This window comes from Quercus robur, chromosome 2, assembly GCF_932294415.1.
Source record: "Quercus robur chromosome 2, dhQueRobu3.1, whole genome shotgun sequence".
Taxonomy (NCBI): Eukaryota; Viridiplantae; Streptophyta; class Magnoliopsida; order Fagales; family Fagaceae; genus Quercus; species Quercus robur.
Window position 1 is genome coordinate 69,078,757 of NC_065535.1, and position 17,923 is coordinate 69,096,679.

Here is a 17,923-nt window from a genome sequence, read left to right on the forward strand (position 1 = left end):
ACTAGTTAATACAAGAGAAATAAACAAACACGCATAACATAGAAGTTTAATAGCCTATGCTGAAAAAGTTACTAGTCCTGTACCCGCTCTTCTGTACTTTAGTACCGAAGCATCTCTCGACCATTCCTCAATTAAACTAGATTTTGCAGATTTTGCAACTTTTATGCGATCGCGGTTCTCTTCAAGTGCCTTAGTAGCCTCACAATGATTTGCAATATTTTTATGGATGTTATCAAGAGCAAAGTTTTCTTTCTTTTCAACAAAAAGAGCAAAGCAAGCTTGTGCAACTCTCTTCAAATGATTGAAGGCAAAGGAAGTTTCAAATCTTGCGAATTGTAAGATTTTAAAGCTTGTCCACCAATTTTGAAGAAGTTCTGCTGTGATATCCACAACCTTGATGTTTGTCATGCTATATATACACTCACATAAAATGTTTAAGAGAATTAGTTTTACCTTTGGGCTTAGGAAAGACTTGGCACTAACATCTTCATGTTTGGAAAGCAAGTGCGTAAGGATAGGGACCAACCTTAGTGGAACCATATAATCCCCAACATTGACAAGCTCTTCTTGGCTTTCCCATGGTTTATGAATAATTTTGCCACAATCAAGAAACTTCAGGAATTGCATGTGAGCCCTCTCAGAAAGCAAGTCATCATTTTCCGAATACTTAAGAAAAGTCTCCAATTGCTCACTAATCTTTCTACCATCGGCTTGACTCTTTATGAATTTTATGAAACCCTTTATAAAAGGCCAGAAAGTTTTGATGTATTCCCTATCTTCATTATTGTCACCCTCTTCAGCAGTAACGGTTTCCATAGCCAAAACACTGATCAACAAGGAAGTGTTCAAGTATTCCCTATCGTCATCCTCTTCAGAAGAAACAGTTTCCATAGCCAAAACACGGCTCAATTCGTTCAATTCTTCTTTACTCAAAGAGTCTACAATATCACGCAATGTTGATGTTGGCTTCACTTGTTCATTATTCTTTCGCAATATCTCTTCAATTGCATTTACGCTAATCAATATACCAGGCAATCCGCCAAGAGTATTCCTTAACTCTACATGTCCATCCAGCTCTCCCTTTAGTGATGATGCTACCTAGAAAACAACCATTGATTATAAAATGTTCATTAGTGGAATTCATGGTGCAAAATCTATCGAACCAACAACACGCACCATCCAATTGTATTTATAAAAAAAGAAAATGCTATTCATATAAATTATTAGGGTCATGTAATGTTAGTGTTAACAAAACATGTCAAAGTGTTGTCAATTGTGTGAGGGTCATATTTTTATTTATTGGCATATCCAAATGGTATATGTTAACTAAGTACCCATTTGGATATAGCTGATAAACATTGCGTTTTGGCGTTTTCAGCACTAGCACTAGAACCAATGCTGTCAGTGGTTCTTGTGCATTGTCTAATTGTTCACGGGACCCATAAATTGTCTAATTCAGCAAATTTTTCTTCAAAATTGGGTCACACGGTACTATTCACACATTTAAAAATTAATTTGCTACAGTGTTTTCAATTTTCAGTTTTCGGCAATAAGCGATATCCAAACACACCCTAACAAGTGGTATTAGAGCAAACACACTCTGATTAAGTTTTAATCTTTATTATGTGATCTATTGATCCTTGTTGTCATGAAAACTGTTAATTGTTTTGATTTGCATGATTAGGTTGTGTTGAATGATGGCGATGACCTTCAAGAAGTTTATAATAAACTTTATAAATTGTGTGAGCTCCTCTTGTATGCTTTTCATGTGTGATTCATGTTTTGCATTTGTTATGCCCTTGTGTCCATAGTATCTTGTTTTTGTGTTCTTCATGTTGGTCTATGGTAGGGGTGACAAATTTTGATACGACTAGCGAACCCAACACGATTAACCCATCTATAAACAGGTTATGGGTTGAGACTAAATAAGTTTGAGTTATATTCAGGTTGACATGGCTGGCCTATTTAATGAATAGATTGTGTTCGTGTTCAACATGCGAAACCCGTTTAGCTTATAACCGTATTTGCTTTTGTTATTATTACTTAATTTATTGTTGTAATTATATGTTTATTACTATATTTATGGTTGTAAATGTATTTTAATTTTAAATATATGGGAATTGATAACAAGTTATTTAGGTTAGGTATGGCCTATTAATCAAACAAGTTATTAAACAAGTCATTTGTATTGACCTTTACTAGGGCTGTCCAGATTGATCTGGTAACCTGACCCACCCAAAGAACCAACCGGACTCGACTCGAATCTGGCCGACCTGACTGCTCCGGCGGGTCGGCTTCAGTTTTCCTCCTCAAAAACCCGAAAAATCCAAACCGACCGAAAGATTTCTAGATTCCGACCAAAATTTCCAGATCCCGGCCAAAATTTCCAGAATCTGACGATAATTTTCCAGATTCCGGCGAATAAACCCAGATTCCGGCGATATTTCCCTTAGATCTAGTGAGATTTTGACCGGATCTGGAGAAATCTCATCAAATCCGGTGAGATTTTTGCCGGATCTAAGGGAAATCTCGCCGGAATCTGGAAAACTATCACCGAAATCTGCGTTTATTTGCTGGATCTGTGTTTTTTCACCGTTTTCTCGCTGTCTTCTCAGATCTATGACTTTGACCGACCCGCCCGCCACCTGTTGATGGTTTGAACCGTCCGACCCGATTACTCTGGCGGATTGGCGGCGGGTGCATTTTTTTCTCACCCGATTCCGGCGGGTCGGTTCCGAGTTAGGCACAAACCCGACCCGGACCGACCCATGGACAGCCCTAACCTTTACATGACTTGTTAATGAAACGGGTTAAACGTGTTGTGTCGAGTTGACTTGTTTAATAAACAAGTTGTGTTAGGGTTGAGGATTCTTGACATATTTACAAAACAAGTCGGGTTCAGGTCAACCCATATAGCCGCATACTCATGGCTTGACACAATACGAACTAGACTCGTGAACACGAGTTGACACCCCTAGTCTATGGTTCTTTGTTCCCCTTGTTCCTTCTGGGTTAGTTTTTTGTCTGTCTTTGGACTTTTTTTTTTTTTTTTTGTGCCCTTTGACAATCATGGCAAAAATAGGGAGAAATTTGAGATTTGGATTATTCCTAAAGGGGAGTAATAGATTTAGGGAGAGAACTTCATGTTAAAGGGGAAAATGATTTTTTTGCAAGGGGAAGAATTTTTTTGTTGATCTATCTAACTTAAGGGGAGAGTTAGTTTGATACACTTCGATAATGATATTTTTGAGATGTGTATATGTGTTTTGGTTCACATGCTATGCTTGAGTTTAGAGTTCTTCATTCTATGTCTACATGCATATTTTAAGGACAACACAATTTCTAAAAAGTGTCTTATGCTTTTTGGTATCAATCTACTGTTTATTTCTTTTGAAATTACCTTTTCACTTTCCTAATGAATTAAACCTACCTAGAGAAGTTCCAGTTTTCAAAGAAATGTGTCATGTTGAATTGGTATATCTTCTGTCATCTTTGGTACTATTTTTTTTTTTATGTTAGATGTATGTTCCCATTCTTAGTGCATTTTGCATATCATCTTCATGAAAAATAAGATAGTCTTAAATTTATTTAAGTTATGTTTAGCACTTGCCTTTGGTATTTGGGTGGTATGCCATCTTTGTGAATTGGGGTGCTCTATTGCTTTTGAGTCAACAAGTACTTTGTTGGGAAATATTCTTTGCCCGCAAGTCATTTATATTACATATAAGATCCTTTCTAAAAGTGTCAAGTTTTCCTGCTAAGTTTGCTACCTCAATATAATGTGGTATATGTCGACCAAAGCTAGGAGATTTTTAGATTTTAGGTTTTCTTCTTTTCCTATTACTAACCAACCATATTAATAGTTTATGCTTGATGCGTTAGTGTACAATATTGGTGATTAAAATCATAATGGTTGTTGGGGTTGTACTTCTCTTTGTATTTCTATGATTGGTGACGTAGAGTAACAACTATTTAATTTGAGTTGTCAATGGGATTGTGCTAAGCTATTGATTTGCTTCCACTGTGCTGTTACAGAAACTAAATTGTTGGTGATATATTGGAAATCCCAAATCCTTAATGCAATGGTGTTACTCTTTTCATCCTAGACATGATCATGAAGACATTATCTAAATCATGTTTATTTTTAGCCTAACCATAATAATGGTGTGGTTAATTACTTTTGTGTTGTAAGCTATTGGAATCTTCTAATAATTAATAGATACTATTGAATGCATCCAGATAATAAGCATTGTCTTAGTAAGAAATAATAAATCTCACATCCTTTTTGCATACTTCGAAGGGATAGAACTATAGTTATTAGATGGCAGTGTTAGTGCCCATTTGGTTCAGCATTTGAAGCCCAAAAAGCGCTTTTTCAAAAAAGCTCAACCCAGTTTTGCGTTTGGTAAGCTCAAAACGCAACTTTTTTATAAAAGTTGCGTTTTGAACTTTTAGAAAAAACTGAAGGCAAAACACGGAAGGAAAATGGTGAGGCAACGGTCCATAAATGAAAACGCGCACTGCGTGTTTTGATAGTTACCGTTGCTAATGATGAAATTCCAGAAATACCCATGAACAAACACTACAGAACAAACACTACAAATCATAACTGTAAGAACCAAGTACAAGAACTCTGGGCCTTAGATCCCTTGGGCTCACAATTTATTTGTAGTGGGTTTAAGGATTTCCTACAATGGGTCGTTCTCGGCAGAGAGACTCAAAGCAGCATTCAGTTGAAAAGCTCTCTCCTTGACTATTTTCTCTCCATTTTTCTGAACCCCCTCTTCTCCCAACTTTCTTCTATTTATAGTCAAGGCTAGTGGGGAGATCATGATTACAATCACCGTTAGTGCTACTAAGGGTCCAGTATTATCTGGTTAAAGTGGCCGTTTAGGTGGAAGGGCGGTGCAGCATTTATGATCTTGGAACTTGTTTCCACTTGCGCCGATTATGTTCGGCAACTCGCGTCCCCGTTCATATCGTGTCCTTCCCGGGCATGACTCAAGCGCTCTTCCGGGAAGGAATAACCGGAAAAACTCCGGGAACATTGTGCTCAAAACCTGTTTTTACCTTAAGGCAGTTTCAAGAAGGGTCCGGGCCCAAGGACAGCACGGGCTTTGGAAGCTCGGCACCGGGCCTGCATCCAGGGCCGGTATGGGCTTGGGCCCGGGGCCCAGACAGATCTGGGCCCAAGGGAAGTATGGACTTTGGGAGCTCGGTGCCGTACAATAGCCCCCCCTTGATTCATACTCGGTTGCCGAGGAGAATCAAGGTGCTGTTTAGGGCCTTTTGATCCCAGGAGTCTTCTAGCCTTGGGCTTCTGGCTGTCACTTCTAATTAACATTCATCTCAAAAGACGCGCCGTTTCGCGGCGCCAGGCTCAGTCATCATTATTGCCTGACGGTTCGCAAACCGAAGCGGCGCGCACGTCAGTTACGCTTGGCATTCGTTGGGTCGCTCGTGGGCTGTGCCCATTTATTGCTTGATAAAGCGTTTCCTCTCCCCCCGTTTCTTTTGGCTCTATAAATAGTCCTTCTCCACACATCATTCCATTTTTCCTTCGCCTCTGATCTTTAGCGTTTACTCTCTGCCGATCATAGTTCTGTGTGCTTGCTCGCTCAGCGCTCTTTTCCTCCTTAGAACCCACAGTAAGTCTTCCTTCCCCTTCCTTTTCCTTCAGCTTTGCTTCTTTGAGTTTATTCTTATAGTTTTAGGCTTTATAGATGGGTTATTCTTACCTCCTAGATACCCCGGCTGCGTTGGCCACCTTTAGGAGTAAATTTAGCATTCCCAGTGACGTGGACGTGGCCTACTGTCACGAGAGTGATATGGAATTCCACCGAGGGCAGGGTACAGCCTTCTTTCCTTTGATGTCCATCTTAGAAGGTGGGGTTAGGTTCCCGGTAGATCCCCTCCTGATAAACACACTCATCTACTATGGGTTGTGCCCCGACCAGCTTCCCCCCAATTTTTACCGGGTAGTTAGTTGTGTTAGCCAATTGAACCGAACCTTTAACTTACAATTAGACCAACATGATATTAACCAAATGTACAGCCTCTGTGGGAGCAAGTCCACAAATTATTATTTAAAGACGAGGGATGCTCGGGTACGGCTGATATCTTGCCTACCCGATTCGAACAGGAACTCCGCCGGGGAGTTCGTCAGGGTGCGCGGCAATTGGTTTGCCGGGGAGATCCCTTGCCCTCTCACACGCCGTGAAGTGGGTTCGTACCCTCCCCTTCTTATAGTTGTTTGAGTAAAAAAAAAAAAAAAAATTTGTTTGTTAAAGGCTAACGCGTTATCTGTTCTTTCGCAGACGGCAAAGTTTTTGCTCAGGATCTCAGAGCAGTCCACGTCAGGGACCTAAACTTCGTCCTTCGTTCCGAGATCTTTGTGCATTGGGACGGGCAACTCCGGGCCTCCCACCTGATCCTCGGCGTGGAACCGGTTTACTCTACCTGGCAGCCTTTCAAGCAGGCGTTGATAGTAGACAGCCCCCTGCTATCGTACATAGACGTCCGGTACGTGAACTTCTTGCCGCCGAAGCTTACAACCGGGGAAGCGAGGGAATTTGGTCGGCGGTTCACTACCGCGGACGAACTAGCCCCCCTACGAGACGATTCCGCGGAACAGGTATCCCGGCGCCTTAGAGAGAGAGCTCACGAAGCCATACAACAAGGGGACCAAGCCCAAGAGCAGCCCCATCCCGAGGATCGACCTGCCGAGCACCATCAGCAAGTGACAGACGCGGCTAACCTGCTAGCTGAAGCGATCCAGCCCGGAGTAAGAATGGTGGCAAGGAGAGCAATGACCCTTGACAGGTTCGTGCCTGGTGCCCGGCCGACCAACCAGCCCCCGCCTACTCAGGGTCGGGGTCCAGTTTCTCAACCTCCTCCCCCCTCGCAGTCCGGACGTGCCCGGAAGAAACAGAAAGTTACCGAGCAACATTCCACGGGTCCGGGGGACGCCGTAGTTCAGACTCCTCCCCGTCCAACCGGCGGGATCGTTATCCGCGAGCCGCCAACCGAGGCTGGCACGGGGGGCGCGTCTTCCTCCCAAGTGGCTCCAGCTTGGGAGCCTAAGTTCCTTTTGGACGGCAAGCCATTGCCCTCAACCGCCTCCATCCGGATGTGGGATAAGGGCGAGGGCGGTCGTATCGCCCAGACTTTGGCTGGAGCTCTCCAACTCCCCGAGGACGTGCATGCTTTCGAGGATGGGTCCGAGGAGTCTGTGGGGCGCCGGTTAGAGTGGCACGCCATTGCGGTAATTCTTTTATCTCTTCACTTTCGTATATATATATAGATTTCCCCGGATTTCCTTGTTAACCCCCGTGCTTGCTAGGCCGCTCAACTGGCTCATATCGTGGCTGCCCGGGCTCGGGAGCTTGATGAGGAGAATGAGCGCGAGAAGGAGGCGCGGGAGGCAGCAATGAAAACTGCTAAGGAAAAGGCGAAGATTGCTGATTCTGCCGAGAAGAAGGCTGCAGCCGCGGAGAAGTTCCGAGCATCGGCTGAAAAAAGGTGTGCCGAACTCCTGGCCCGGCAAAATGAGACAGAACTTAAGCTGGCCGAAGCCCTCAGCCTCAACACTTCTCATGCTGATGAGATAGCCGATCTCAGGGCCGGCTTGGCGGCCGCGGAGCAGAAGTGGTACGATGTAGGTTTCGCAGATGCCGAGAACTCTGCAGAGCCGGTGGTTACTGGGGCTCGGCGTATGGGTTTTGAGGCCGGATGGTTTGCTGCTCTTCAGGCAATGGGAGTTCCTGAGGATTCACCGCTGAGGGACCCCAGCCAAGTCCCATTCCCGAACCCTGAACCTGCCGGCCAGGATGCCCCGGCCGCTCTTGACGAGGAGGAGACGGCTAGTATGAGGGAGTTGGTTGAACAAATCGACTCCCATGCTGAGCCCGAGGAACTGGAGGCGACGAGCATACCTACCGTGTAGGAACTTCTTGACGAGGCCCAGCCTCTCACCCTGACCGTCCAGCAGGAAGTGCCCCCGCCGACTCAACCCCCTAGTTGACTTTATTTTCTTTTTATTTCATTTTTTATTTGCCTATGTCACCGGGATGTGGTGACTGAACCGTTGCACTATTTTATTGGTTTTATTTTGCCCATGTCACCGGGATGTGGTGATTGAACAATTTGTTTTTACTTGTTTAATTGGTAGTCCGTTCCCTTTTCCTGTTTCAATTTGTTGAGTGAAATTACTTCCATTTGTGCTTTGCTTGAATTATACCTGTGCTATGGCCGTTTGACAGAATGTTACCCCGGAGAACCTGTAGTTTTGAGAGCGCTATTTGGGCTTAATTTTTGAAAAAAAAAAAGGCATAGGTTTTTATTAGGTTTTGGTTTGACCGAGAATGGAGTTTTCGTTATCCGAGCATTTGTTTTCAAGGTCTTCATTTGTCCGAGTATTCGATTTTAACCGGGAACTAGTTTCGTATATTTAATTTGCAAGTTTCACACATGTTCGGTGATTTTGACTGGGCCGAGGGTCAGGTGTATGCCCTTAAGATTTATTCGTCAGATTTTCACATGCTCGGCGATATTGATCTAGCCGAGAGTCAGGTTTCTGTTCTTAGGATCTTGTTCGTAAGGTTTTCACCTGCTCGGCGATATTGATCGAGCCGAGTGTCAGGTTTCTGTCCTTAGGATTTTGTTTGTAAGGTTTTCACCTGCTCGGCGATATTGATCGAGCCGAGTGTCAGGTTTCTGTCCTTAGTATTTTGTTTGTAAGGTTTTCACCTGCTCGGCGATATTGATCGAGCCGAGTGTCAGGTTTCTGTCCTTAGGATTTTGTTTGTAAGGTTTTCACCTGCTCGGCGATATTGATCGAGCCGAGTGTCAGGTTTCTGTCCTTAGGATCTTGTTCGGTTTTCACATGCTCGGCGATTCTCTTAATGCGCGGCTACTGGTTCAAAAACAGCAATGACAAGGTTCATCATACTCTTAATCTTCACAGAATACAAGTTTTGACTTACATCGAGGGTTACGCGTAGAATTTCTTCAGGTTGTTGGCGTTCCATGGTCGGGGGAGCGGCCTCTCGTCCAGGTCCTCCAAGTAGTAAGCTCCTGCCTCTGCGATGGCTGTGACTCTGTATGGTCCCTCCCAACTTTGAGCAAGCTTCCCTGCAGCCACGTCCCGCATGTTCCCTACTACCCTTCTTAACACCAATTCCCCAGCGCTGAATTCCCTGGTCCTCACATTTCGGTTGTACCTTTGCGCCAGCTTCTGTTGATACTCGGCAAGACGTACGGTCGCGGCCTCCCTGCATTCTTCTAGCCAATCCAACTGCTCCATCATAAGGTCGGCGTTCTGCACGGGGTCGAACCCGGCAACCCGCGCGCTGCACAAGCTCACCTCGGTTGGTATTACCGCTTCTGCTCCGTATGCCAGAGAAAATGGGGTTTCCCCCGTGGATCTCCTGGGGGTCGTTCGGTAGGCCCACAAAACACTGGGTAGCTCTTCTGCCCACCTTCCTTTCGCTCCATCCAACCTTCTCTTGAGCCCGTTCAAAATAGTCTTGTTCACTGCTTCAGCTTGGCCGTTGCTCTGGGGGTATGCCGGGGTCGAATACTTGTTCTTGATGCCGAGCTCGCTGCAAAATGTCCGAAAAGCGTTGCTGTCGAACTGTAGCCCGTTGTCTGTCACTAGGGAATTCGGCACCCCAAACCTTGTAACTATGTTTTTCCACACAAATTTTTTCACGTCGGTATCCCGGATATTGGCTAAGGCTTCAGCTTCAGCCCACTTTGTGAAGTAATCTACGGCCACCAGAACAAAACGGCGGTTCCCCGTTGCTCGGGGGAATGGCCCGAGGATGTCGAGCCCCCATTGTGCAAATGGCCACGGACTGCTGACAGGGTTTAGATGTCCGGCAGGCTGATGGATCATTGGGGCGTGCCTTTGACATTGTTCGCAACTTCGAACATATTCGGCGGCGTCCTTCTGCATCTGTGGCCACCAAAACCCCTGCGTCATTGCTCTGTGTGCTAAAGATCGTCCCCCGGCATGCCCGCCGCATACTCCTTCATGCAGCTCGGTTAGAAGTTCCTGGATTTTTTCAGGATGCAGGCACAAGAGGTAAGGGCCAGCGAAGGACCTTCTGTACAACTTTCGGTCCGAAGACAACCAATACCTGGGAGCCATTCGTCGAATCTTATTGGCCTCGGCCTCATCCTCTGGAACTTTATCTTCGGAAAGAAAGTCTATGATTGGGTTCATCCAGCATGATCCGGGCACCGCCACTTGCGCAACCTCTACTCCAGCTTGGTCGAGGGCAGTCTTCACACAGATGCTCGGTTACCTTACCAGTTCAATCGTGATAAGCCTTGGTGTGTCCTCGGTAGCCGATGAGGCTAACGTGGCAAGAGAGTCAGCATGCTTGTTTTGCGACCGGGCTACCTGGGATATTTTTACCGTTCCAAACCGACCGATAATCTGCTTTGCCGTACTCAGATAAGCTTTCATCCGGGGATCCCGAGCCTCGAAGTCACCAGTGATCTGATAAACAACCAGCCGAGAGTCCGAGTAGACTTCCACGTCCCTGGCGCCCAGATGCAATACTGCCCTCAGTCCGGCCAACAAGGCCTCATATTCGGCTTCGTTGTTCGAGGCTTTGAACCCCAATCTGAAGGAATGTTCCAGTCGCATACCCTCAGGGGTGATTATGACAATACCGGCCCCGGCCCCCATAGCGTTTGCTGCGCCGTCCACAAATAACCTCCATGGGCGAATCTCCGCACTACAGATTACCTGGCCTTCGTTCTTAGGTGTAAATTCCGCGATGAAATCAGCGAGAATCTGCCCTTTCACCGAGCTTCTAGGTCGGTATCTTATGTCGAACGATCCCAACCGAGTTCCCCATTTAGCAATCCGTCCTGTGAAATCGGACCTCTTCAACAGTGACTGTAATGGATACTCGGTGAGGACGAACACTGTGTGTGCCTGGAAGTAGTGTGGTAACTTCCTCGTGGCGTGTACCAAGGCCAAAACCAACTTTTCAAGCGGCAGGTACCTTGTCTCGGCATCGACCAAAGTTTTGCTTACGTAATACACCGGTATTTGCACTCCCCGGTCCCTTAGTAATACAGCGCTTACGGCATGATTGGTTACTGCAAGGTACATAAACAGATCCTCCCCGGGCTCTGGGGCCGTCAACCTCGGCGCCTTTGCCAAATACTCCTTTAGTTCTCGAAAAGCTTCATCGCAGCTCTCGTCCCACTGAAACCCCTTCCACTTCTTCAAAAGTTGATAGAATGGCCGGCAGCGATCGGCAAATTTGGAGATGAACCGGTTCAGGGCGGCCAACATCCCGGTGAGCACCTGCACCTCCTTAGGGTTGCTCGGGGGTTTTAGGCGATTGATTGCCTCTATTTGATCGGGGTTAGCCTCTATTCCCCGAGTGGAGATCAGATAGCCTAGGAACTTGCCAGCCCCCACGCCGAAAGTGCACTTTTCGGCATTGAGGCGCAGCCCGTGTCGTCGTAGTATCTCGAATATTCCCCGAAGGTCTTCAGTATGCTGCGACTCTTTTCTGCTCTTTACTACCATGTCGTCGATATAAACCTCAACCGTGCAGCCAATTTTTTCCCGGAACATCCTTGTCATCATACGCTGGTAAGTGGCCCCGGCATTCTTCAATCCAAACGGCATGACCTCATAGTGATAGTTCGCGTTCGGGGATATAAATGCTGTCTTCTCTCGGTCCTCGGGTGCTAAGGCAATCTGGTGATACCCTTGAAAGGCGTCCAGGAAACTCATTCTCGGGTGCCCGTATGTGGCATCCACCAACTGATCAATCTTGGGCATCGGGAACGGATCCTTGGGACATGCTCTGTTTAAATCGGTGAAGTCCACACAGACTCTCCATTTACCGCTCTTCTTCTTTACTACGACAGTGTTTGCTAGCCATCTTGGGAAGAATATTTCTTTTATGACCCCGGCTTCTTTCAGTCGCTGGACCTCCAGGTTTACTGCATCGACGTGCTCCTTTGATGCTCTTCTCGGCTTCTGCTTTTTCGGAGGAAATGATGGGTCCACATTGAGTTTGTGAACAATGAACTCGGGGTCTACGCCGGGAACTTCATACGGGTTCCACGCGAAGACATCTATGTTCTGCAACAGGAACAACAACACCTCTACCCTTTCCCGGTCACCCATGCTTGTACCTATCTGGAAGAATTTGTCACTATCTGGGAGAATTCTTACCTTCAGCACCTCCTCGGCAACGTCCGCCCCCTTTTCCTGGGGTATCTGTAATTGCTATGCTGTCTCCTTCTCGGCGTGCTCAGCTTGGCCGAGCTGTTCCTTTTCCCACTGGACCGCGGCTACGAGGCATTGCTTCGCCACCTTCTGACTCCCCCTTACCTCTGCAACCCCGTACTCAGTAGGAAATTTTACTTTTACGTGAAGGGTGGACGGAACAGCCCCCATGGCGTGAATCCACGGCCTCCCCAGGATCGCGGTGTAGGGTGCGAACAATCGGACTACTATGAACGTAACTACTACTTCCTTGCCCTCCATGTCCACTGGGAGTGAGATTTGCCCCTCGGGAATCACAATTCTCCCGTCAAACGAGACCAATGGCGTGTTATACGTCGCCAAATCCTGGGTTTTTAACCCGAGCCCTTCGAAGAGGTCCGGGTACATGACGTCAGCCCCGCTACCCTGATCAATCATCACCCTCTTCACCAAGAATCCGCCTATCCGGGCTGTGACCACCAAAGCGTCGTCGTGAGGTTGGATGGTTCCTTCGAAATCATCTTCTCCGAACGAGATGTCCGGTCGTCCAACTCTCTTTTGTTTCTTGGATGATTCTCCCCCCGCGCAAGCCACTGTCATCACCATCTTCGCCGCTGATGTCCCTCTCGGTGCGGCATGAATGACGTTGATCACTCCCCGGGGTGGTGGGGGGGGATTCCTTCTCTGTGGGACGCCCTGCTCGGTCTCCCGGTCAGCGGAATCTGCTACAAACTCTTTCAGGTGCCCTGCCTTCACTAACTGCCCGAGATGATCTCTCAATACCCTACACTGCTCGGTGGTGTGCCCCTTGTCTCTGTGATAAGTGCAGTACAGGCTTTGGTTCCTCCGAGATGGATCGCCCCCCATTTTGTTCGGCCATCTGAAGAATGGCTCGTTCCTTATCCGTTCCAGTATCTTGTGCACGGGCTCTTTAAATAACACATTAACCCCTTCGAACTGCACCTCTGGTTCCTGCATTCTGAAGTCCCTTTTCGGCTTTGGCGGCAAGATGTTTTGCCGAGATCTCCCCGAAAAAGGAGCTTTCCCCCTGCTTTGCAGCCGGTCATCCTCCAAGCGTTTGTACTCCTCTATGCGTCTCATCAGTTGCCTCATGTTCTCCGGGGGTCTTCTTGTCAACGACTCCCGTAGTTCAGAATCCTCGGGGAGCCCCATCCTGAAGGTGCTAGCCGCAATCTTCTCGTTTCCCCCACCAATCTCATTGTAGAGTTCCCAGTATCGGCTGGCATAACTCCGAAGGGTTTCCCCGACCCTCATTTTCATGGAAAGCAACGCGTCGACCGGTTGTTGCACTCGGCTGCATGTTACGAACCTGCTGCCGAACTCCTGAATCAGTTCGGCGAAGCTGTGTATAGAACCTTTCCGCAACCCATTGAACCACCTCAGCGCGGTAGAGCCGAGACTGGAAGGGAATACTTTACACATCAATGCGTCGTTGTGCGCATGCAACGACATCATGTGGATGTAATGACTGACATGCTCCACGGGGTCTGTCCTCCCCTCATAGGAATTGAATGGTGGGCGCGCGAATCTGCTCGGCATGGGTGCCCGTTCAATCTCATCCGAGAATGGAGACCGGGCCGCCATCCGCAAGGCCCTGCTCATGGCATCCATTGCGGCGTTGTGGTGCTGCTGCTCCTCTGGCGACTCTGACCCTTGGTTATCATACCCATGTGACCGGGAACGGTCCCGTCTACGACGAATATCCCGGGGGTGACGACGTGACTCTTGAGAATGGGATCGGTCTCGGCGTTGTTGCGTGACAGGTCGGCTGGAACCTTCCTCGCCACGGTTCCTCCTATGTTGGGGGTTGTGGTACCTTTCCTGGCGCCGACCCCTTGCCTCCAGCTCCAAGTCCATTACCAATCTGCGCAACCGCTCCAGCTCCCGGTTTCTATCATCAGGTTGCCGATGTGCTGAGACGTTTGAAATCGTCCGGTGCGTTTGGTCCGATCCTTCTCCCAGTCCAGACCCTTCCTCTCCTCTTGAATGCTCCCTATCCTCCAGCCGCTTCTGCCTTCTCTCCCTCCACGTCGATCCCCGGGAAGATCCTGCGAAATTGCTCGGAACGTGCCCTCTTGAACGCTCCTCAGACATCTTCTTTGCTTGAGTCTCACTCGAACCACAGCTTCGTAGGATGGCCCCACGGTGGGCGCCAATTGTAAGAACCAAGTACAAGAACTCTGGGCCTTAGATCCCTTGGGCTCACAATTTATTTGTAGTGGGTTTAAGGATTTCCTACAATGGGTCGTTCTCGGCAGAGAGACTCAAAGCAGCATTCAGTTGAAAAGCTCTCTCCTTGACTATTTTCTCTCCATTTTTCTGAACCCCCTCTTCTCCCAACTTTCTTCTATTTATAGTCAAGGCTAGTGGGGAGATCATGATTACAATCACCGTTAGTGCTACTAAGGGTCCAGTATTATCTGGTTAAAGTGGCCGTTTAGGTGGAAGGGCGGTGCAGCATTTATGATCTTGGAACTTGTTTCCACTTGCGCCGATTATGTTCGGCAACTCGCGTCCCCGTTCATATCGTGTCCTTCCCGGGCATGACTCAAGCGCTCTTCCGGGAAGGAATAACCGGAAAAACTCCGGGAACATTGTGCTCAAAACCTGTTTTTACCTTAAGGCAGTTTCAAGAAGGGTCCGGGCCCAAGGACAGCACGGGCTTTGGAAGCTCGGCACCGGGCCTGCATCCAGGGCCGGTATGGGCTTGGGCCCGGGGCCCAGACGGATCTGGGCCCAAGGGAAGTATGGACTTTGGGAGCTCGGTGCCGTACAATAACAATAAACAATCTTTCTCTCAAACATAATCAGATTACCAGAATACAAACTCAAAAACACAGTTTTAAAATTAATCAAATCATAATAATAAAAGCAAAAAAAAAAAAAAGACAAAGGACAGAAGCTTGCTGACCCATCTGGACTGGGTTGGGGACGAAGATGAGCAATAGCACGAAGATCAGAGCTCCTTGGAATGTTCTTAAATGACGGAGAAAAGGAAAATTTTCTTATCAAAGAGAGTTTTGGAATCAAGTTAAAAAAAAAAAAAAAAAAAAAAAAAACAAGAGAGACGGAGTTGGAGAAAGAAGGACCTCCTGGAATGTTCTGATGAAGGAGGGAGAATGAGGGAGAAAAGGAGAGTTAAAAAGAGGGGTAGAGATAGTGGAGAACGTGTGGAGGAGAAAAAAAAGAAAAAAAATAAAACTAAACGTATGGTTGGTATGGTTGAACGTGAAATGGAAAAAGAAAAAATAATATAAAAAATAAAAAAATCCAAATTGAGAAATACTACAGTAATATTTTCACAATAAATTTTAAGTAACAGATTGTTATTAGTTAATATTGATTAATAAAAAAATAATTTCAGTTGTGGGTTCAAATTAGAACTAGTAACAACTTTCCACATAAATTTTATTGTGAAAATCTTGCGAAAAATGTTGTAAACGTAACACTTCTAATAATAAATTTTACACAGTAATTTGTTATTGGTTCTCATTTGAACCTATTAATGACATTATTATTTTTCTTATCTACCATTAACAACTTGTCATAAAGACTTTATTGTGAAATTTTTGTAAAAATATTGTGTCCATAATTTGCATTAAGAGAGATAATTAAAACAAAAAATTCACTTATATATATATCTTGTCATTTTTGGTAATTTATAACTCAAACCTCCACTTTTATAAGTGCTAGCCAAACACTCAGCTTTTTCAAAAAACACTTTTTAACAGTTTTTACCAAACACTCAGCTTTTTAAAAATGCACTTTTTCATTATGCACTTTTTGAAAACTCCACTTTTTCATTATGTACTTTTACAAAAAGCTGAACCAAACTCACCCTTAGATGCAAATGTCCTAAATAGCTTTCAAATTAAAAACAAGAACCAAAACATGTAAGCTGACGATATAAGAGATGTCAATTATCATTTTGGAGTTGAAGTCAACATTAAAATAGAGGGCTGTAACTTGAAGAAATTTTAATTTCTTCTCTTTACAAAAACAAGTGTGTTTTTTTTTTTTTTTTTTTAGAGAAAAGTAAAACAAAAATTTCTGGTAAGTAAAATGACAGCACTTACTTGAGAGTAGACGCATTTGATTTCTGCAATAAAATGACAGTCTGCGCAATAATAAACGGGTAGTTGTGAATCTCTTTCTTCTTCACAAACATGGCAGTAGAATTCGTCTGTCTCATCCTCCTCTATAACAGGTGAAATTGTAAGAACGAGGGGGTCCATATGACATTCATTTTGAATGATATATGGTAAGGGGCCACAGCCAAGATGGAGATTGAAATCACAATCTAGACAAGTGAAGGCATGTGATTCACAAACATTTCGATTGCATGCGCTGCACTGAAGTTGATTTTTCTTGACATCTTCCCTGAAATGTATAAAGTGACGATGACCTTGAAATTTTATGGAAGGCTTTATCACACTGCATTCAACGTGCAGGTAAAACCTGCATAAGTGACAAGCGTAGGCAAGGCCAAGAATATGCTTGCGACAGGCATTGCATTTTCTTTCTTCAATGGACGAATTTATTGGCCTCGCGTACTTATCCAACAGGGTGAGAGGGTGTTGTGGATGAAGGAGAGAATCCAACACTCGAAGATACTTCTGCAAGGAACACGATGGATGGAGAAACAAGGAACATCTAAAGCAACAACAGGCGTGATCGGAGCAGTAACTTCCACATATGCCACATTCTAAACGATCATCAGGTATATTCTTATAAAGTTTCAATGTATGACCGTGGATAAAATACAGATCTTCCCCTTCTTCTATGGCTGCCTCTTCTTCGATTTCATTAGTAGCGAGACTTATCTTAGCGCATTCAAGATCAAGGTTGAAATTGCACTCGTTGCAGCCATACACATCTTTGAGCAAAAAGTATGTCTCGAAACAAGCACCACAGCGAAAATCTTTGGCCTTTTGTAGGGTAAGACGGTGTGCAGGATGAAGGGGGCTGATGATCCATTGTTCTTGAGCTGATGACATGTGGTTCGATAACAAAGTAAACTGTGTTGGTGAAGAGGGTAGGCTATAATTAAATATCAACAAATGCAAAGGAGTATATATAAAAGATAAGAGAAAGATACTTTGGGTGCAGGATACACATTATAAAATTATACTTTGAGCGAGTGCAGGATATTGCGTTAGTATGTGCTCTATTCTTTCCTCTTCTTTTTCCATTAAAAAAAAAAAAAAAAAAATTCTTACCTCTTCTTCTAAGAAAGACAGAGAATCATTAAAGAAAACTAAATTACATAGATCAAGTAATTGTGATGTCGGTGGCTTGAACTAATCCTAATCCATGTAAGTTTTGGAGTGGCATGCAAGACTTGAATATTTCTATTTCAAGTAGGATTCTATTTCCTATTTCAAGTGCATCTATATTTCCTAATTGTAATAGACTAGGATTCATAGCAATTTGGTGCAAAGCAATCACTACTAGCCGACTAGCTCTATGTATAAATAGGACATAGGTGTTGCGTCAATTGAATAGGATGAAATAGAGAGATTGATTGCTGCATATTTGTGAGAGTTCTCTAGTTTAGAATAGGGTGCAAGGTTTTCTCTATTCCTTGTATTTGTAAGAGAGCTATTGGGTAGGCCAAAAGTCGAACCATGTAAATCCTTGGTGTTCTTTTGTTTG

General features: G+C 45.3%; 2 protein-coding genes across 4 annotated transcripts in view; both read right to left on the reverse strand.

The window, feature by feature from the left end:
- LOC126714736 (protein SIEVE ELEMENT OCCLUSION B-like) overlaps positions 1-17,923 on the reverse strand; it is an 87,955-nt gene that overhangs the window by 46,262 nt on the left and 23,770 nt on the right. The window lies entirely within an intron of this gene.
- Positions 8-17,294, reverse strand: LOC126714737 (uncharacterized). Its single transcript, XM_050415019.1, has 2 exons — positions 16,345-17,294; positions 8-1,098 (listed from the first exon to the last, which is right to left on the reverse strand). The coding sequence occupies exons 1-2, from the start codon at positions 17,263-17,265 to the stop codon at positions 55-57; spliced, it is 1,965 nt and encodes a 654-aa protein (XP_050270976.1). The 5' UTR covers positions 17,266-17,294; the 3' UTR covers positions 8-54.